At 41.8% G+C, this 20398-nt stretch overlaps 3 protein-coding genes across 3 annotated transcripts; all 3 read left to right on the forward strand.

Moving 5' to 3' along the window:
- Positions 1-2435: 2435 nt before the first annotated feature.
- On the forward strand, positions 2436-6887 carry zbtb8b (zinc finger and BTB domain containing 8B). The gene is made up of 5 exons (XM_020643143.3): positions 2436-2541; positions 3083-3275; positions 3935-4823; positions 4934-5112; positions 6114-6887. The coding sequence occupies exons 2-5, from the start codon at positions 3102-3104 to the stop codon at positions 6426-6428; spliced, it is 1557 nt and encodes a 518-aa protein (XP_020498799.2). The 5' UTR covers positions 2436-2541; positions 3083-3101; the 3' UTR covers positions 6429-6887.
- A 222-nt stretch (positions 6888-7109) lies between these two features.
- LOC109990915 (tissue alpha-L-fucosidase-like) lies at positions 7110-11263 on the forward strand. The gene is made up of 7 exons (XM_065948343.1): positions 7110-7675; positions 7972-8106; positions 8273-8516; positions 8980-9180; positions 9273-9460; positions 9616-9715; positions 9809-11263. The coding sequence occupies exons 1-7, from the start codon at positions 7302-7304 to the stop codon at positions 9944-9946; spliced, it is 1380 nt and encodes a 459-aa protein (XP_065804415.1). The 5' UTR covers positions 7110-7301; the 3' UTR covers positions 9947-11263.
- Positions 11264-12181: 918 nt separating this feature from the next.
- On the forward strand, positions 12182-18647 carry LOC109990922 (tissue alpha-L-fucosidase-like). Its single transcript, XM_020643196.3, has 8 exons — positions 12182-12720; positions 12816-12950; positions 14497-14634; positions 14760-14865; positions 16213-16413; positions 16676-16866; positions 17850-17949; positions 18168-18647. The coding sequence occupies exons 1-8, from the start codon at positions 12380-12382 to the stop codon at positions 18300-18302; spliced, it is 1347 nt and encodes a 448-aa protein (XP_020498852.2). The 5' UTR covers positions 12182-12379; the 3' UTR covers positions 18303-18647.
- Positions 18648-20398: the final 1751 nt, after the last annotated feature.

A 20398-nucleotide genomic window follows, 5' to 3' on the forward strand; every position in this document is an offset into this window, starting at 1 on the left:
GAGAGGGAGTTTCCGGCCCCTTTTGTCAACAAATGACCAAAACAAAGGCCTTGTGTTGCCCCTGAGTCAGAGCAAGAAGAAGGTCAGCTACCGCAGAGTTCACCAGCTTTGCTCTGGGGTTGACTCTTGTTGGGGCTGGGCTTCTGGGTCAAGCGACAGTTTGCCAGCCTTCAGCCGGACACAACGCTTCATCAGGTCAAGTTTGAAAGGCCTCAGCGAAACCCTGCTGTTTTATACTAGTTTATATTTAGTTCTTATAAGCATGAAAAGAGCTTTTATGAGGTGCCATAAATTTCATTTTCAAAAGAGAGTGAGCATGGAGGCTCATGTACGCCTACCCTGTGGTTTCCCCAGGCCACCACGTAGCCTTTGTGTTCGCTCTGTTTGCCATGGGAAAATATCTGAAACAAATAAGACGCTCGGCCGGCACCCATCAGTGTAAAAACACTTCTAAGAGCTGTGGATTGTGCTTAGAGGGTGTGCCGCAGTATTGGAGGAACTACTTATACTCCTGCTATGTCCGAAAATAAAAAAAAGGAATTACTTCTTTTCTAAACGGAAAGCATATAAACAAGTATCTTTAGCAGACAACAAGAGCAGGCACAAAGCCGCCTGCAGTCGTGCAGTGACATGCCGGACTGGTTTTGAGCAGGACCCTGACATTTTCAGGTTGTTTTAATAACTATCATCATTGTCCTCATCACCATCAATGAGTTTCTGCAAAGGAGAAAATTAAAAACAGTTCAACTTTGATTTAAAAAAAGTAGGCCTACTGTCAAAAACAAATAATAACCACCAAGGTGGGTTAAGAAATTAGCATATTGCAGTAACTAAGATGTCTTTTGGCACCAGAAGTGATCATTTTAGGACAAGATGGTGGAGCTGAGAGGAACGAGGTGTTAGCAAACACAAATTATGCACAATGCTAATTTGTTAGCATGCTTATGAGGTAGTATCATAGACTGTAAATATTAACGGACGAAGCCTGAGTGACATCAGCCATCAATCCATCATTTTACAGTTGTAACGGGACGTCTCTTGTCGAGGCGGCTGTCACGATGAGCCGCTATCGTTACAGTGGAAACACCTGATGTTACGTCAAAGACCGCTAAGGAAGCGGGAATTGCTAATGAAAGCTGCCAGACAGTTGCTGTAAGTATTGCTGTGATAAAAATGTCATTTAAATTATGATTAGATACATCGTCTGTAAACATATTATTGTCCTCAGGTCTGTTTTGCCTGTTCCTCTGTTTTTAAAGGTTGCAGCATGAAAAGTACAATACAGCGGTCCTCACAGAAGAATTATTATTTTTTGTATTGTTACCTGAGTGTTGTTATTTAGGCTAATTATTAGCCTTATTAGACATTTTTCATTTGCAAAATTGCAAAATTACCTGCACACTCGGTTTGGATAATCAGCTGAGGGTAAAAGTCAGGGTTATTAACATAAATAGTTTTCTCACCACTAATACCATGGTAAATGTAGACATGGATACCTGCTATAGTGCTAAGACATATTCCTAACAGAGTTTTCATTCACTGAAAAAGATAGAGGACAATATTCTAGTGTAGTCTGTTGGTATATTTAAATGGTCAGCAAGCCATAGATCCAATTCTTGCATGAAATATTTTACAAAAGCTGCTGAGACCATTAACACGGCTAAGTTCAGTTGAGCGGCTGTTTGACACCTGTAGCTTGCAGGCGGCTGTTTGCGTTACTCAAATAAACTTATTACACAAAACTTTAAACATTAAAATGATTGAAACAAGTGAGTCTGAGTCATGTTCAAATTTGACCCCTGGACAGTTTTCATATATGGGGAAGAGAGCAAGCTTTAGCCTAAACCAGGCTGTTAAACTGTGCACTCCAAAATATTGGCTTTAGCTCTGTAGTGAAACAGTGGTGAGGGGGACTAATGAATGCTTAATTTATCTAATTATTTTTAAAATATTTTGAGGGGCATTGCAAATTAAGGTAGGCTATAGCTACAATGCTCAACCTTTTATTGACCCTTTTTAATTGTATTCTTTTTTTTTGTGTAGCCTGCTCACACTTTCACCAACTCTTTTGGACAGAGCAGAAAAAAAACTAAATGTGAAATCTCAAAATTACAAAGGCAGGCTACCTAATTTTAATTAGACTACAGTGACATCTGCATTTCTCTTTTTGTGTCTTTTTTATTTCACAGAGGCAATCACAAATCTTTAATCATTCTTATTTTGGTAGCCGATGTTCCCTGTCTTAAAATACAAGCTCAAATATGTTTGAGAACACTTTGCGATGAAACATCTCACTTAAAAAATGTATTTTTTTTTTTAAATACTTCTGAAAAGTCATTTAACAGCTTTGTAAACAGTCGCCATAGTCCATGAAAAAGTCGACTCCTCCGTCGGCTAACTATTTGACAATGACAATACGTCACTGTATGACGAAAGCGGAAGTCGTTGGCTGATGTGGACCATAGACGATGTGGACATAGGAGAATGAACTGTTGTCATCTTTGTTATGAAAAGGAGTCTGTTAGTCGCCTAATTACACAGGTGAGCTCGTATTAAATGTACTCTTACCACTCTTTCTGTTTACATTCCTCTGAAGATCGGTTTAAAAAAAAGAAAGAAAAAAAAAGTGTTTCTCCAAAGAGCTTAAAGGCGTTAGCAATACAAGTTAGCTTGTAGGACAAATCACAAAACGAAGCTTCTTCCTGTTTCGATCAAACGCATGTTTATTTGATCTTTTGCAGTATTACATTTCTCCATGCCTTCGTGATTGTGCTGTTTTTACATATGATCAGCGCATCAAGCTCAATCATCCGTCTCACTAAAGCAGCTTTCTTTCCCACAAACCTGACTGGATATATGCATTTTATAATCACACATTTCAATTCAAACACTGGGAAATGTATCTTTGTCCCACAAGATACATTTATAGCTAGTTTATTCTCACCTGTGACCTGACATAGGGAACCAAAAAGCACACTATACACCTTCTGTCGTTTTCCTTTTTAAATGGAATAAGATTTAACTTATCTCTCTCTCTCTCTCTCTCTCTCTCTCTCTCTCTCTCTCTCTGTTTCCCTGGCAGGGCTCACTGGAGTGCAGACATGGAAGTGCCTTGCTACACGTCCAAACTGCTTTTTGAGCTCAATGAGCTGCGGAAAAGGGACTACTTCTGTGACTGCAGCATCCTGGTGGAGGGCCGTGTTTTCAAGGCCCATCGTAACGTGTTGTTCGCTGGGAGTGGCTATTTTCGGGCTCTTCTGGTTCACTATCTGCAGGTGAGCATAACCCATCATTCGTGGGGCGGCAGTAGCTCGGTCTGTAGGGACTTGGGTTGGACTTTGGGTAGCTGGAGAGGGAGAGGTGCCCTTGAGCAAGGCACCAAACCCCCCCCAAACAGCTCAGGTGCGCTCCCTGTGTTGCAGTGTGTAGCAACCCCACTCTGACATCTCTCCACTTATGCATGTCCACAGGTCCTGTTTGTGCATATGTGTGATTCGGGCCTATCTCTAAAAATAACCCAGGGTTTCCCTCAGGGATTTATAAAATATTTCAAAATCCAAAAAAAAAAAATCATTGCCTCCTCTAAACACATACACTTGTTTGGAGGTCTGATTTTGGTTTGTTTATAGCTGATTCCTCGTTGCTCTCACAATCTTAAATTGTTGACCTCGTCTGAGGAGTTCATTCAGTATACGTACATTTAGGACTTTTTGCTGGACATCTTCATCAATCTTGGAGATTTCATTTATCATTGAAGATATTTCTCCTTCTATATATCGATTCCTTGTAATTAACGTATTATAGCCAAATATATCAAAAAAAAAGAAAACTTGATTTGGCTCATAATCTCATTCTATAATCAGCAGAATTCGTATCTTCAGCTAAGTTGCAGCGTAATTGTTTTTAACGTCTTATTGCATCTCTTTCATTTTAGGATAGTGGACAGCGCTACAGTACAGCGTCATTGGACATTGTCACAGCTGATGCCTTCTCGATTATCCTGGACTTCCTTTACTCTGGCCGCTTGGCCCTGAACAGAAGCAATGTCATTGAGGTTATGTCGGCAGCCAGCTACTTGCAGATGACTGATCTGGTAAACTTTTGCAAAGGCTACATACGCTCATCTTTGGAAATATGCAACAAGGAGAAGGAGAGGAACACAGAGAAGGAGGACCAGGCTCAGGATGGAGGGAGTGGACCTGCAGACAGTGGCACTCCTGCCGCAACAATCTCCGGCGGTGCCGCAGCGGAGGAGCCGCATTCACAGGCCGCAGAGGCCGATAGAGGGTCGGGGTTAGGAACAGAATCTGTGACCTCTGTCCGCACTACAACTCCCAGCACCAGCAGAGACATGGATAACAACTACAACTCTAGAGTGGGATTTTCATCTGTGAGGGAAGGACAAAAGGTACACATGGATCAGACTAACCTCTCATCCTCTTCATCGTCTGCATTGACCCCAGAGTTAGTGCACCCCAAAATAGAATATGACCCCGATGAGGATCTCATGGAGTCCCCTGACACCAAAGAACTGGTCCCTTATCCTGGGTCCTCTCTGCATAACCCTCATCACAGCAGGCTACATCCGCCCTCTCCGTCCAATGAGCGCTCTCCCATGGGATATGGCTCCTCCTATAATGCCAGGCAGATGATGGAGATGCTGGCTAGAGGGGAAGGCTCCAGTCCTCTGGGAGACAGAGTAGGGCAGCGCTTTAACCAGGGACTAGGTAGCAGCACAGGAGGAAGTAGAATGGACGAGGGTTTAGGGTTTGTGGGGTCTTCCATCATGGAGATCCAGTCTGATTGGCTCGGAGAGGACACAGGTAATCAGCCAGGTCAATCACAGCTTGTGTAGACGTTCACTGGTGACAGATATTGCAGTGTGGCCCTGTTAAAGTTGATCTTAACAACAGGCCTGTTACTCCCCCTGCAGGTGATGGCTTGGTAGTGCCAGTGAAACTCCACAAGTGCCCGTTCTGCCCGTACACTGCCAAGCAGAAAGGGATCATGAAGAGACACATCCGTTGCCACACAGGAGAGAGGCCCTTCCCTTGTCCCATGTGTGGCAAGAGGTTCACAAGACAGGAACACCTCCGCAGCCATGCGCTCAGTGTAAGAACTCTGTGACTGCAGGATTATCAGATTAGATTTGTATTCAGTTGAGTCGTGTAACCTGTTTCTGATATGAAGGCCTTTAGGTCTAAGGTACAATAGGCGCAAAATAACATTGAAGAAAGAATTCTCCATGTTGCCTGTCCACCCACACGAACACTTTTTTGAAGTACAGTATGTGTGCTGGCGAATGACATCCTAAACATATCTTCAGTTGTTTGAAAATGTGAAGTCACATTGTTCTTACTTTTGATAAAACACTTTTTTTTTTATTCATTTCCGTTGTGTTGTGAGATTGCACATGTTGTTTACAGACTAATTATTTTTCCCACATTGCTGTGAATCGTATAATCAATGACACATGGTTGAATTATTATTAACAAAAGCAGTTAGAGCCTGTTATTTCTGGCAGTTTGTCGCAAGCAGTGATTATTTGAGGGCTGTTTAGTTCACCTGCTTTCACTGTCACTTGTGTTTTGTGAGCAGTATTAAGAGAGCAGTACATTTTTAGGCTCAGACATAGTCTATGTTATTTTTTTGGACCCGAATTATATGGTATGTTTGGGGTCGTTAGCGATATTGACGTTAAGAAAAGAAAAAAATCCGAAATCTTTGCCGATATCTTTCTCAGATCTATCTTCCATCTGTAGAGATTGATAGATATAGATATACACATATATTGCGTTGATCTGAAATGCAGTTATCAAACACTACAGGACTGTTGGAGTGATAATGATTGTTGTTATGCTTTTAGCACACTTTGCTGGTGACAGCCAGAAAGAGAAATGCTGCTGTAATACATTGATACTCAAATGAAATGCTATATGACTGGTGCATATCTGCGATAATATAAACCAATACTGATAATAACTTGATATGCTAATATCGGCTGATATTATCGGCTGGCAGATGTATCGCTCTACTTATCTTGTATTGATTTAAAGGTCGTGGGGGCTGTGCCAAATGATTCACGCTCTGCCTTCTATGTTGAACACCAACAGGTCCACAGGCACTACTGGCCCGTATCATGTAAGAGCTGCAGGCGATCCTTCACTGGATCCAGCGTTTCACCGGGACTGAGACGCTTCGGCATCTGCGATAGCTGCAACTGCGTGACCACCACTCATGAGGATACTGTCCCCATTCACCCTGCCAGCCAACCGGAGTCTATGGAGCGTCCAGACGGGGCTACGGATTGGTCCAGTTTTATGGACGACGTAGACGAGGTGGAGGTTGGCAGAGTGGAGGACTTGGTTGAGAAACAGATGCTTGAAAGGCAACTGACTGCCTGCACTGACGTTGGTCACACACTGTGAATCTTTAGCACAAAGGAAAATCAGTCCTTAAACTTTTATAATGTCCAGATTAACAGCCACACTTTTATTTATGACGATAAAATGGCTATATCTGTTTACTAATTTGTTACCAGAGAATGTTTCTTTCTCGCTGTTGGGAGATATCTGTCGTCAATGAATTGCCTTGAAGTAAATAGATTGTGTCTTTCCTTTTTATTTAATTAACCTTAAATATGGTATGACGACTATTTAATTTATGTCTTTGGACTGTCACATTAACATGTCTCCCTGTCTGCTGTACATGAAGAGAATGTGTGTGTGTCAAAGTTGCTTGTTTTATGTTTTGTTGTGTTTTGTCCAAAAAAGACCACGTTCCACAGATATGATGTGATGTGGGGTTTGAAAAAAAACAGGGCCATTTGTGGGTGTTGTTGCAATAAATGTGTTGTGTTATTCATTTGTAAACACACTCAAACCGTATGTGACTATTTATTTTCTTGATGTAGATTATAACACCTTCGAGTCTCGTGATGATTTCCCCCCTGCCTCATGGTTTTGCATCAGTTGATGATTCTGCACGGGATCATTTAAAAGCTCTTTTGAGCCCTCTAGTGGATGAGTTCATGAATAAGGAACACTACACTACATTTAACTTTCTACCACAGGAAGTATTTAAAAAAAAAAAAAAAAAAAGACATTACAAAGGGCTCAGATTAAACTTTTAACCGTATCACAAGCCATCCGTGGCACGAGCATATAATAATCTAATAGTCAAACGAGTGGGCGACTACATTTGTTTGCCCTTCCCCCCCCTCAGAATTCAGGTTTTATTTTGCAGGACGATTGTCACAGACAGGTAGATGTGCAGAAACCTGTCAGCAGAGCAGCAGGATCATGGGGCTTCATGTGCGATTTTCCTGCATTTTCCCTTTGATTTGTTTGATTCCCCTTCTCACTTCGGGACCGGGATGCTCAGCGCGCTACACAGAGGACTGGACCAGTTTGGACGCCAGGCCACTGCCACAGTGGTACGACGACGCGAAGATCGGGATTTTCGTCCACTGGGGGGTCTTCTCGGTCCCTGCCTATGGGAAGTTTAGTGAGTGGCTGTGGTCCTGGTGGAAGACAGCGAAGCGCCTGGACGTAGTTGAGTTCATGCGGAAGAACTACCCGCCGGGTTTCGAGTACGCGGACTTTGCGACTCAGTTTCACGCAGAATTCTTCAATCCGGATGACTGGGCGGACATATTCAAAGCCTCCGGAGCCGGGTAAATTCATTATTACTCCCCGTAGAGAGACAGATACTAGGAGCCACACAAACCTGTTGTATTTCTATCAGAGTTTTGTTGACATTGCAGCTTTTGTTTCCAGTGTTTGCTCAGCCACAGCCACTCCTGCAGGTGCTTTACCACATTGAGGGCATTTAAATATGAATACAGTAGCCTGCTCAATTATTAACGTTTCTCAAAAGTGATATAAGAATGCTTTCAACAGAATCCCTTGTTCACTCCCCTGAAACAGAAATGTTTTGAAGCATATTGTGTGCAATTATATTCTTTTTAAGGTATGTAGTGTTCACATCCAAGCACCATGAAGGATTCACAAACTGGCCCTCTCCTGGCTCTTGGAACTGGAACTCAGTGGATGTGGGTCCTCATCGGGACCTGGTGGGAGAGCTGGCTGCAGCTGTCAAAAAGAGGTGAGGAAAGTGTTGAAGGATGATGCATCTTGAACCTGTCTTACAATATGTTGTGAAAGTGAAATGGGTCATAAGAAATAGAGTAGAAATTGTTGATTTGCGTAGTAAGATGGATAAGAAAGAGCAAGACTGAAGTGTGCATTCAGTCATATTTGTCTTCCATCAGGTCACTACATTGGGGTCTCTACCACTCTCTGTATGAATGGTACCATCCCCTTTTCTTGGCGGACCAAGCCTCTGGATTTAAGACTCAGGATTTTGTTGCCCAAAAGACTCTTCCTGAGCTAGTGCACCTCGTGATGGAGTACCAACCAGATCTTATCTGGTCTGATGGGGACTGGGAAGCACCTGACACCTACTGGAACTCCACCCAGTTTCTGGCCTGGCTGTACAACGACAGCCCAGTGAAGGTGAAAGAGAATTCTCGACAGGTTTTTTTAAGAACCTGTTTATTTCATCACATTTGTCAAGCATGATGTAGGACTAGTCCTTCTGGTAATCAATCAGTCTCAATCAATCAATCCTTATTTGTATAGCCTCGACTCATAACAAGTTTTATCTCGAGACACTTTACAAAAAGCAGGTAAAAGAACTTACTTATTGCTATATTGCAAAGACCTGGATTAATCCATCATGAGCACTTATAAGCAAAGCAGCAAAAGTTACAGTGGTAAGAAAAAACTTTAAGAGGGAGGAAGGGATAGGGGGAGATGGGATAAGATGCAGGAAGAGGGATGGGGAACAAGGGGGGGAGGTGTTGTTCAGGCAGGCTCTAATACCCTCAAACTCTACTGTAAGTTCAATGATTAGTAATGCTTTTATCAAATACTGCATTTTAAAAATAGCATTTCTGGTGATAATCTTTTTCTTCAGGATGTGGTGGTCACAAATGACAGGTGGGGTAAGGGCTGCTACTGCAAACATGGCGGATACTACAACTGTGCAGACAGATACACGCCTGGTAAACTTCCAGATCACAAATGGGAGAAATGTCAGTCCGTTGACAAACGCTCCTGGGGTTACCGAAGGAACATGAAGCTGAGTGAAGTCATGGACCTGCCGTCCATCATAAAGGTGAAAGGACATGGTAGAACATTGCTGACTAAGGTTCTTTTGAACATTTTGGAGTTAGGTTCTTTGTATAAATCTAACACATTTTCCCTCAGGACATGGTGTATGTGGTGGCACTGGGAGGTAACTACCTGCTGAACATCGGGCCGATGTCAGATGGAATGATAGCCCCGGTGTTCGAGGAGAGGCTGAGGGGACTTGGGGCTTGGTTGGGGGTCAATGGGGAGGCCATCTATGCTACCAAACCCTGGAGAGTCCAAACAGAGAATGACACCAATGTCTGGTGAGTTATTTTTCAATTTTCTTCCATTGATCTATTTTCACATTACGGTGACAGCAGGCAAAGCAGAATGGTCCAGCTGCCCATTTTGTGATTTGGGGAAAATGATGTAATGCCTGTGTTAGTTTGACCTTAGCCGCTGTTTGCTGTTATTACAGGTACACTGCCAAAAACAACACAGTTTATGCTACAATCATCGGCTGGCCTACCAAACAACCACTTCAGCTCTTGACACCAAAGACGTCGGATGCCACCAAAGTAAGCTGCAAACCTTAATGTTTTTAAAGTTGAATTCTAGTTTACTTCGTTTGTCATTCATATAAACTCCAAAAACTACTTTGACGCTCACAGGTTACACTGTTGGACTACCCAGATGTACCACTGAAGTGGGCACCAGTGACAAAACAAGCTGGACTCGTGATTGTTTTGCCTGCAATGCCGTTTTCTCCAGGAAATGCTTGGGCTCTGAAACTAGAGGGAGTGGTCTAATGCTGCAGAGCACATAGCACAAACTAGTGCAAGAAGTATTTAGGTAAAAGGGTAGGTCTGTTATACTTTATTTTTTAGGGCTTTCACACTTGCAGAAAACTCCTGAAAAACTTTCCAGGAGGAGCTGTATGTGTGAATGCAAACAGCCACATTTTTCGCTTGGACTTCATCCGGAGTTTCTCCTGCCTGACCCCTAGTATTTTGTCCGCAGCAAGTCAGAGTGAGCTGATGTGAGAATGCCGCAGGATATTCTCCGGAGAATTCACCTCGAGCCAATAGGTGGGAGACGTTTATAAACTGTGTTCTCTGCTATTTTGTTGATAGTGTCATTCCGTTGGACTACACGTAGCATTGATATAAAGGCAAATATTCTCAGTATAGCGTCTAGGGATGTAAAGATTAATCGTAAAATCGTGTTAAATCGATTCAAAGGTGTCAAGATTCACATCGGTATTTTGAAAAAAACTGAATGGCAATAATATGGTGAGCGTCAGCAGCTGTAGAGTAGAGGCGGTTGGCAGCTGCAGAGCAAGATTTTGAAATTGAGGACGCACCACCGTCTTTTAAATCGGAGGTGTGGAAGCGTTTTGACTCCCCCAAGACTGAAAATGAAAGAGGCGAGAAGATAACAGACAAGACAAAAAATGTGTGCAAATACTGTAAGAAGACAGAGAACTACACAAATAGCACAACCAACATGATGCAGCATTTAATCGACACCACAATGAGAAGCTCCAATCCCCTCCCCTTGTAGAGAGAAAAAAAAAACATTAAAAGGCCAAACCACACTGAAAAGTGGGTTTGCAGCCCCTAAAGGAATCTTTTTCAGTAATAATTTGTCTACATTGTCATTTTGTAAAATAAATCGTGAGAGAATCGTACCGTGAGTTGAGTGAATCATTTCATCCCTAATAGCGTCGTATGTCGGACTGTTGCGTCGTCAACTACTATCGCATGTTTTTTTTTTTTTTACGTCACGTCTTACCTCAGGAGACCCCTTGCCCCCCCTCCCCTCTGACAGGGATAGTCTCCTGCTGAGAGGAGCATATGTGAGTCCACTGATGAGGTTTAATTGACAGGGTCATACATGATAATGCAGTGACATAAAAATGCTGAGACTTAGAAAGAAAAAAAAAAGCACTTTATGTAATCACTGTTTAAGTTGTCGAGGAAAATATAATTTGTGTGTCCTTGAATTTAATAAAAATATTTTACTAAGCGTTGGGGGGAGGGTGTTTGGCTTTTACAGCTATGGGAAAGCTTTTAAAGAGGAGCAATTTTGTTAACAGGGTTTCCTAAATAAAGATCAATCCTCTGAGTTATATTTCTCGTGTGATGGTGTTTTCATTTAAAATGGCGCTGGTATCTCTAACACAGCTAACACACAATGGCTGTGTCGGGAAAGAGCTGCTTTTCACTAAGGTTTTTCAATTGTTGTTTTTGATCCTAATGCACCAAAACCTATTTTACCCCCAGAAGTGCGAATGACCCTCCAAAGAAAGAAATCTTAAGAGGTCAAAACTGAAACATGGATAAGAATACATCTGGGGATTTTCCCCCCCGCAGAAGAGAAGAAACCAACACATCAACATTAAAGTTCCTGTTCTACCGGATTTATTGTCTCCCCTATTATTTAAGGATTTGATTGATCCTGTGTTTCCTTGTGTCCCCCTTTACATTGTACAATATATTTACTTGTCGATTGTTATTTTATTTAAACTTTGTTTAATCTCCTAAAGTGAGGTTTTGAGATAAGCCCTTAGGGTTTCTACCTCACCAGCTCATGTGAATTATTTTTATTTGCTCTATTCCTTTTTGACTGTTCTTTCAACAATGTGCAAATAAACTTAACTGTATATCAAGGATGGGCAACTTTGGTCACCAGCAAGGGCCACATTCATTTGATTCTCACTGCCAGAGGGCCAAATTGTAGGATACTTAAACGATTACAGTCAATTATGTCTCAAATTTAACTCAACATGTACCAGTGATCAAATATTATCATGGACATATTTCTGGTTTTCATGATTTCATGGCTGATTTTGTCATGTTTTCTTCATGTTTCCAATTAATTGACCCGAGGGCCACGTTGAGAGTTAATGGGGGGGGGGGGGGCTCATGTGGGCCCACCCCTGCTGTATATGAATCACGGTGCTGCATACTCTCTGTACACCAGATGGCGACGTGCATCAAACAGCAAACCCAAAGAGGAAGAAGCAGAAGAAGAAAACAGTAAATCACGTGACCATTCATATGACACAATTCACATGATAAATCTTTAAGGGGTGATATCAAAACGTCACGTTTCCCTCTATTTAGAGGAATACTTCTCCAGTTTTTGGTGGGCTGATGGCTTCACCAGTCTCTGAAGATTAACCTAACTTCATCCTGACTTCTGACAGAGACGTAAACAAAGAGTCTTTTGTTGTTATCATGTCAGCAGTATTTGTCTTTGTGGTTGCTTTGGCTTCTCAAACAGCAGCTCGGTACACAGCAGACTGGAAGAGTTTGGACGCCAGACCGCTGCCTGCGTGGTACGACGAGGCTAAGGTGGGCATTTTCGTCCACTGGGGTGTATTTTCTGTGCCCGGGTTTGGGAGCGAGTGGTTTTGGTGGCACTGGCAGGGCGAACAGCCCCCTGACTCCAAATGCGTCAAGTTCATGTCAAAGAACTACCCTCCGGGCTTCAGCTACCCGGAGTTTGCTCCGAACTTCAACGCCGAGTTCTTCAACCCGGGGGACTGGGCGGACATTTTCAAGGCTTCTGGTGCTAAGTAAGTGTTTCTTCACCCGAATTTTGTTACACATAACTTACACCTGACAGCATCGCTTCCCCCAGTCAGTGTGTGACATTGTAACTTCAACGCAGGTATGTCGTCCTCACCGCCAAACACCACGAAGGATTTACGACCTGGGGCTCTCCAAACTCCTGGAACTGGAATTCGGTTGACACAGGTCCTCACCGCGACCTGGTGGGAGACCTCGGGGAGGCGGTGCGCAACAGGTGAGCCATGAATGTGATGGATGAAGATAGAGGAATGGGGAAAAAAAAAAAAAAAGTGTTCACAGTTTGCTGACGTGAATTCACTCAAAAGGGCTTTCACAGTTTCAGGGAAAAAAAAAAATCCTGAAAATCTGGACAGGAGGAGCTGTAGCCCTAAGCCTTGAACACAAGTAGCTTTACCCAGGGGGGTTTCTCCAGAGTTCAGTGGATTAAAGGGAGTCGTGCAACTAGTTCTGTTCTTGTGACATTTAAATGATTGCCTAAGATACTGCTTTATACATTTTTTGAATCCAATTTAACGTCTCGCATGTATGCCAAATGGAGAAGGACAAAAACAACATCTGGTTACATTTGACATTGTGCAAGCTTTCATTCCTTTTTTGGGAGACACCATCACTGAACGACTGAGAAAGCACCGACTGATGTGTCACTTTTATCCCCTGGCTCAATCTTATGACTGCAACAAATGTATGAGCAGTGAGGGTCAGAGTTCACGGTACACTGCTGGGATCAAATAGAAAGTGTACACCTGCTGCACGCAGTGTATGCACACTATGGAAGGGGGAAAAAAAAAAAAAAAGCTTGAAGTTGATTGTTTAAGACAACTAATTGTCAACTCAAATCTCAGATGACAGTTGTTTGGTTCTGTTTTATTGGATTAGGGATTTAGCAAACCAGTATCAGCGTGAACACAGCAGCACGGGGCTGATACATTTAATTTCAAATTCAATTATGACTTTGGCTTCCCACAGTCATGAAAACAAGATAATCAGGATTAAACGATTACCGTGCTGCATGCTGTGCTGCACTCGTTTTGTACTCAGGTTTTGTCAGGCCCCGTGTCCACCTAGCGGTTTTTTTTTTTTTCCCCCCCGGTGTGAAAACAGCTGGCTGTGCATGAAGTGTTTGTGTGCTGAGAAGAAAAGTGCTGCACGTCCCTCCTGTCTCTATGACAACAGTCTGTTGACGACGGCCGCCGTATGACCGACACTGCTTCGTTACTGTTTACTGTATGTTTCATATTTGAGATTATTTATTTCCTGATCAGACAAAGAGCGAGGAGGATGTGGGTACAAGGCACAATCTGTAGGCGTCAAAACTACAGGGAATCTCATACATTTGAGAAGGAAAAGAGTGCCAAAAAGTTTAAAGACTTTCAACTTGAGTGCTCGGAGCGGCCGCACACAAAAAAGGCGGGCCTTACGTGTGTTAAATATTTCAAAGTGTTTGTTGAAGTATTTAAGTCACAAGACAACATCACCACTACTTCAAAAACATCCTTCATTTATTTGTATACATTTTTTTCAGATACAACTTATTTTTTGCTCGTTTTTCAAAGTGTTAAGTGTGTGGAGTGCATATGATCCAGATGTGGTAAAATCAATGAGTAATCCTGTTTATTAATCACGGTCTCAATATCAATCAAATGAATCGTGATTAGGATTTTGGCGATAATCGAGCAGCCCGAGAACACAGACATCATGAGGTAATGTATTTGATGATTCTAGTGTTGCATTCTTAAAAACACTTTGCTTTCCTTGTTTAGGTCACTTCACTATGGACTTTACAACTCCTTGTATGAGTGGTTCCACCCTCTGTACCTGCTTGACAAGAAGAATAGATTCAGAACCCAGGAGTTTGTGATGCACAAACTTCTCCCTGAGCTTTACAACATGGTTGTAAGGTCTGTAGTACTAAACTTACTCCATCAGTTGATTGCACCTAAAGTATTTATGTGAATTACACCTGCATATAATACATTTTATTACACACAAATATGTGTTACCGTTTTCTTTCGTTGCTTTGCAGATACAAACCTGAAGTCATCTGGTCAGATGGGGACTGGGAAGCCCCTGACACCTACTGGAACTCGACCCAGTTTCTTGCATGGCTGTACAACGACAGCCCAGTCAAGGTGAGTTTTTTTTTTTTTTTTTTTACATTACAAGGCAGTAACAGAAGTTATTGTTACAGTCAGCTCCTCTGGCCTTTTAATATCTCTAAAGGAAGAATAGAATCTCCATGTGAGACAAACTTCTCTTACTATGGTTAACTCTGCTCAAACGCAGGGGGGGGGGGCAGAGTGTTGATATATTAAAAGACTACTCAAAACTAGGTCCTGACCGATATGGGATTTTTGGGATCGATATCGACATTGAGGAGAAAAGAAATCTGATACTGATATATCAGCCAATATCTTTGTAATATCTCTGTCCGATCTGTAGAGATATATGTAATATAGATAAACACTTTTCTAACTTTGATCCCTCAATTGCAGTTATCAAACACTTGTGGAAAAGATATACTGTATAACAAGTACATATATAACCGTATATGTACTTGAGGAGGTCACTCAAGTGGAAAGTAACTGCACATGTATATACTTGCATCACTGCTGGACACTCTGGAAAGTGATAATGCTTGTTGTAATCCATATTAGAGCCTGACTGATCAATCGGCGTATCCAGTGACTATCGGTATCGGCTACATTAATGCAGATAAGTGCCGATATTAAGTAGACCTATATGTCTGTCAAATAGCATTTCATTTGACTTATCAGTGTATTACCGTAGCAGTTTCTCTGTCACCAGCAGAGGGCGCTATATGGATTACAACAAGCGTAATCACTCTCCATAGTGTCAAGCGGTGATGCACGTACATGCACAGTTACTTCCCAGTTGAGTGACCATCTCGTCTATGGCATATATCTTTGCACGAGTGTTTGATAACTGTATTTGAGGGATCAAGGCAATAAACGTTTGAATCTATAACTACAGACCAGAGACATGTCTAATAAAGATATCAGCCTTTATAACGGTAGCAGATTATCGGTCTATCACAATGACGAGATACTAGATACTAGATACTCACTTGCTATGCTAGCATGCCGATGAATCGGTCGGGCTCTACTCTAAGTTCTACTCTAAGTTTTTTTTCTTGTGGCTATTATTGAACTCGATTTTAAACCCACAAGTTAAAAACATTTTAACTTTCACTTTGTCTTTAAAGGTATTTATTTATTAATGTGACAATATATGTATTCAAGTCTGTGTATGTTCAGAATACCAAATTAGAGTGTTAGATTATTTCCCACCTTGTCTCTTGTGTTTTACTTAATGTGCATTCATGAAGTCTGTAAAAGCATTTCCTCAGTTCCTGTTCTATTTTTCTTTCCATCTATTAATACAACAGGTCTTCGTAGAGAAAGAAATGAAGTGATCATCTAGGTTTGCATGAACTTACCTGTTCCTCCCTGTTTCAGGATAGAGTTGTGACCAATGACAGATGGGGAGCTGGCTGTGCCTGTAAACATGGTGGCTACTTTAACTGTGAAGACAAATTCACTCCTGGCAAGCTGCCCAAGCACAAATGGGAGAAATGCACATCTGTGGACAAGTTTTCCTGGGGTTACCGTCGGAACATGAAGTTGCGCGAATTGATGGATTTACCCACTATCATCGAGGTTATTATTCATGCAGTATTTCTTCACTAATATGTAATGCTTGACATGCTGTGACTGCTCGTGTACGTGGCTTTCACAAAAGTATTCTGTATTCTTGTTAACATCTGTGTGTTACTTTTGGCTGTTTGTCTTGCCAACGTGCAGATCGTTCACAGAAGCCGACATTTGCACAAGGTTTAATGTGTGATTAATGTGCTGCATTTCTAATCAGCAAATATGCTGATCAATAATTCCCCTCTGTGTCCTCCTGTGTATGTTTCAGGATCTAGTACGCACTGTGGCACTGGGTGGAAACTACCTCCTGAATGTGGGTCCAACACCTGATGGGATGATCCCTGCAGTGTTTGAGGAGAGGCTCCGAGGGGTTGGAGCTTGGCTCAAGATCAACGGCGAGGCCATCTACGCCTCCAAACCCTGGAGGATCCAGATTGAGAACAGCACGGTCCCAGTGTGGTAAGAAGTGTGGACTGAAACACACAAATCAGTCTAGATATTCCTGTATTTTACAAGTCATAGCATAATTCCAAGACATCTGTGTAGAAGCTGTTTAACGTGAATCTTATGACACACTTGCTGTGTATGTGAATTTTTCACTCTGACTTCATCCAGAGTTTCTGCCAGCCCCCCAGTGTTTTTCCCGCTTAAAATCCGGATGAGCTGATGGACAGCACAGTGAGGTTCCTGAAGTTCCCTTCATTTTCTCAATAGCGGATTTGATTATTAGCCATATTGTCATAACCTTCCAAGGTAGACTTACCATGAGCTACCCGAGTGTAAAACGATGGTTTATGTAGGAGACACAAGCTCAGATGATATCAACCTCTTTATTAGAAAAACAAGTTTTTCCCCGTGATATTAAGGAAAAAAGAACTACACTACCCTTGACCAAAGAGTGTCACAGCGACATCTCTTGATCTCTTGATTGGTGGAGCTCGCTGTAACTATGGCAATGTCTCCTGCCCCTTGCGAACAGCCAGTTTTGATAGCAGGCTAGCTAGTTTGTTAGCTAACATGAACTGTACCAATAACCCTGTGATGTCGCAGTGAATGTAGTTTATATATTCAACAACACAAACTAGTACAACACTTGTATTGACAGTATAAACTATGTAAACAAAAGTTACATTTAAGAAGAAGCGATATCATTCGCAATGGATTGTGGGATAGGTAGTTCCTTGACTTCGGGGGAGAAAATGATGTACACGGTCTTGTACCTTTGCTGTTTTTGCGCCGTATCCAATGCCCGATAGTCACGAGTATCGGGTTAGCTGGTTTGTTTGGTTCCAGGCTTCGATCTCTTCATATCAGGATTTTGTGAAATGTAAACGGAGGATTTGAATAGGGAAATAAACTTCTCGAACCAAAGGTGGCAGAAAAAATGAGTGGTCACTGTTGAGCTCTATTAAACTGCTCAATTACTATCTCCATTTTTCCAGGTATACATTTCAAGGAAGCTCTGTTTTTGCCATCATGACAACTAAACCACCGAAGCCCACTGTGCAACTTATGGAACCCAAAACATCACCCACCACTACGGTAAATAAGACAATGTTGTTTTTACAAATGATAAAAACTCAACAGTAAAGCCTTGAAACAAACATAAGCAGTAGGCATGTGTAGGCTTCTTCCTGTCCACATGGTGAAGGTCTACCACCAGCCTGGAGACTTTTCATGAACAGAGGGGGGTGAAGTTTTGACTTCTCATACATGAAATGTAATGAACTTAATTTTTAGATGTTTTATCTTTTGTCCAGGTGACCTTGTTGGGGAGTCAAAAGCCATTACCCTGGTCTCCAGTCAACCCAAATGCTGGTCTGACCATCCTGCTGCCTGAACTGCCATATACCCCTGGTCAGGCGTGGATTCTTAAACTGGACGGCGTCCATTAAACATTCAACCCTGCTCAGCTTGATTATTATGAAGGAGATAAACTCAGGATTGTATCATGGCTGTAGGATAAGGTGGAGCTTATGCACTTTGATTGAAAGGCCAGCACTTTTGTAATGGATTACCATTTTTACCCAAATGAAGGAATGAATCATTCTTCTTTGATGATTCCTGTGTCGATCTGAGGCCTAAAGGTTTTAACAATGACTTTTATGTTTTAATTGCTGTTTCTAATTACAATTCCTTGTGTTTTGTTTGAAATGAACAATTAACATGCAAAACATTTTCTATTTTTTTTTACCGAATGTTCTTAATGTGAATGATTAAAGATGATCCCATTTGTCTGATCATGTGTTTTTTTTTTGTTTTTTTTTACAGTGTATAAATTATTTTACAAGATAATTTCATTCTGAAGACCCTCTTGGGGGGGGGGGGGAAGAAAAAGTTTGAAGAAAAGTGATATTTGACTTCCAGTAAACCTTAGCTCAAGGAAAGAAAAAGCTAAAGACCCAACTCTTTGATGAAGACATTCACACTTTATGATATTGATCATGATATTTAGCACAGTTTTCATGTAGATTAGAACTCTAGAACAGCTGTTGATGATGATGATATATTAATTTTAATCATAAATGAAAACTGCAAGAGGTGATTAAGGCCCCTCGCACCCCTCTGCATGTCGGGGTGTGTCGAGAAGTGCGGGGAACGCAGCCCACTACACCCATATGAAAAGTTTGACTTTCCCACTGGGATGATGTGAATAAAGTTTTCTGTGTTTACGACCACGTTAAGCCCCTCAAATAACTACTTCCTGTTTGATGGTGCTCGATGTGTCTGTATGGCAACAGCTTGGACGTGGGCCTTTGAGCTGGGAAAGGTAGTATGGTAAAGGTCTTAGGATGGTCAGAAGCAATTTTGAGGGAGATATTGCCAACTGTGTAGGAATGGCTACTTGCAATTCAGTAGCAGTAACTTCCTGTTGTCAACAGGTGGTGCTGTGACTGTAAAGGAAATTACCAGTATGAATGTGTATCTGTATCTTGCATGAGAAATTTGGTTATGATAGAACACTGCAAATCAGAGTTATAACAACTCAACAATCAAACGACATCAAACTTTGACAACGGACTTAAAACTGTTCGATTGCACTGACTGACCTTGTTTCCTCTTTGCTTGTGTTGCACTTACTCTCTGATTTAATCACTTTGGATAAAAGTGTCTGCTAAATGAATTGTAGAAGGAAACAGACATGTCTTACTGTGTGTTTATAAGTTTAAAGGTTCCTTCAGGGCTCACCACTTCTGCTGAGTTGTGTGTAGACACAATTTCCCCTTAATGTATCAAATCCTATCCAATTTTCTGTCATCTTATGTAAAAATTTGTACAAACCTCGAGGGTGCTTTTCACACCAGAGTCTTGAGTGAATAGTGAGTTGGAACAAGATGACAGAAGAGCGTCTGGATGACATGTTTTCATGTTCTGTGCAGAACTTGTTAGCACTTTTATTTTTGGCAAACCCCTATAGTGCTTCAGGATCTGATTGCTAATTCAACTCCTACCCTTTTAGATTTTACTATCTGGATGAACTTTGGCTGCAACCTGCCTCTCTTATAGCCGGAGGCTGCTGCTGCTTCATGTTTTCTCAGATCTCAGCAGGACACTTTATTTTCAGCAGCAGCAGCAGGCTACAAATGTGAACACAGTTCTGCTACCTTGTGAATACATAAAAATAACCCTTCCATGTGTCGGCTGGAGTTTAGGCCTGGCTGTGAAGCCGATAGCCCTGGGGATTCTGTATTTGACTCAGACTGACACTGCTAAATTGTTCTCTGTCCTCTCTTTTAACCTGCCTCAGATTTGCATTGCAAATTCCTCTAGGCAGAGAGAAACGGGGACGGAAATGGAAACAACAAATGTTGTTGTTCATTCCATCGAGTCAGAAAATCAACACCAAAGAAAGACACATGAGACACAGCAGCCCTTGTTTAACTCGCTAAAATAGCTTTATAATAATCATATTAATAGTAATAATATTAGCCATTAGAAAATGTTTGACAACGTTGACAGCGTTACATTCTGTGTTGGGGTAAACCACGTC

Source organism: Labrus bergylta, chromosome 19, assembly GCF_963930695.1.
Source record: "Labrus bergylta chromosome 19, fLabBer1.1, whole genome shotgun sequence".
Lineage (NCBI taxonomy): Eukaryota > Metazoa > Chordata > Actinopteri > Labriformes > Labridae > Labrus > Labrus bergylta.

What these genes read in the sequence shown, in the direction of transcription:
- LOC109990922 (XM_020643196.3), top strand. Translation starts at nt 12,380, where the DNA reads ATGTCAGCAGTATTTGTCTTTGTGGTTGCTTTGGCTTCTCAAACAGCA. An exon ending in GGGGAGGCGGTGCGCAACAG is followed by an intron (nt 12,951 to 14,496) that starts GTGAGCCATGAA and finishes TTCCTTGTTTAG; the next exon opens with GTCACTTCACTATGGACTTT. An exon ending in AACAGCACGGTCCCAGTGTG is followed by an intron (nt 16,867 to 17,849) that starts GTAAGAAGTGTG and finishes CCATTTTTCCAG; the next exon opens with GTATACATTTCAAGGAAGCT.
- LOC109990915 (XM_065948343.1), top strand. Translation starts at nt 7,302, where the DNA reads ATGGGGCTTCATGTGCGATTTTCCTGCATTTTCCCTTTGATTTGTTTG. An exon ending in ACAACGACAGCCCAGTGAAG is followed by an intron (nt 8,517 to 8,979) that starts GTGAAAGAGAAT and finishes CTTTTTCTTCAG; the next exon opens with GATGTGGTGGTCACAAATGA. An exon ending in AGACGTCGGATGCCACCAAA is followed by an intron (nt 9,716 to 9,808) that starts GTAAGCTGCAAA and finishes TGACGCTCACAG; the next exon opens with GTTACACTGTTGGACTACCC.
- zbtb8b (XM_020643143.3), top strand. Translation starts at nt 3,102, where the DNA reads ATGGAAGTGCCTTGCTACACGTCCAAACTGCTTTTTGAGCTCAATGAG. An exon ending in TTCTGGTTCACTATCTGCAG is followed by an intron (nt 3,276 to 3,934) that starts GTGAGCATAACC and finishes CTTTCATTTTAG; the next exon opens with GATAGTGGACAGCGCTACAG. An exon ending in TTGGCTCGGAGAGGACACAG is followed by an intron (nt 4,824 to 4,933) that starts GTAATCAGCCAG and finishes CTCCCCCTGCAG; the next exon opens with GTGATGGCTTGGTAGTGCCA.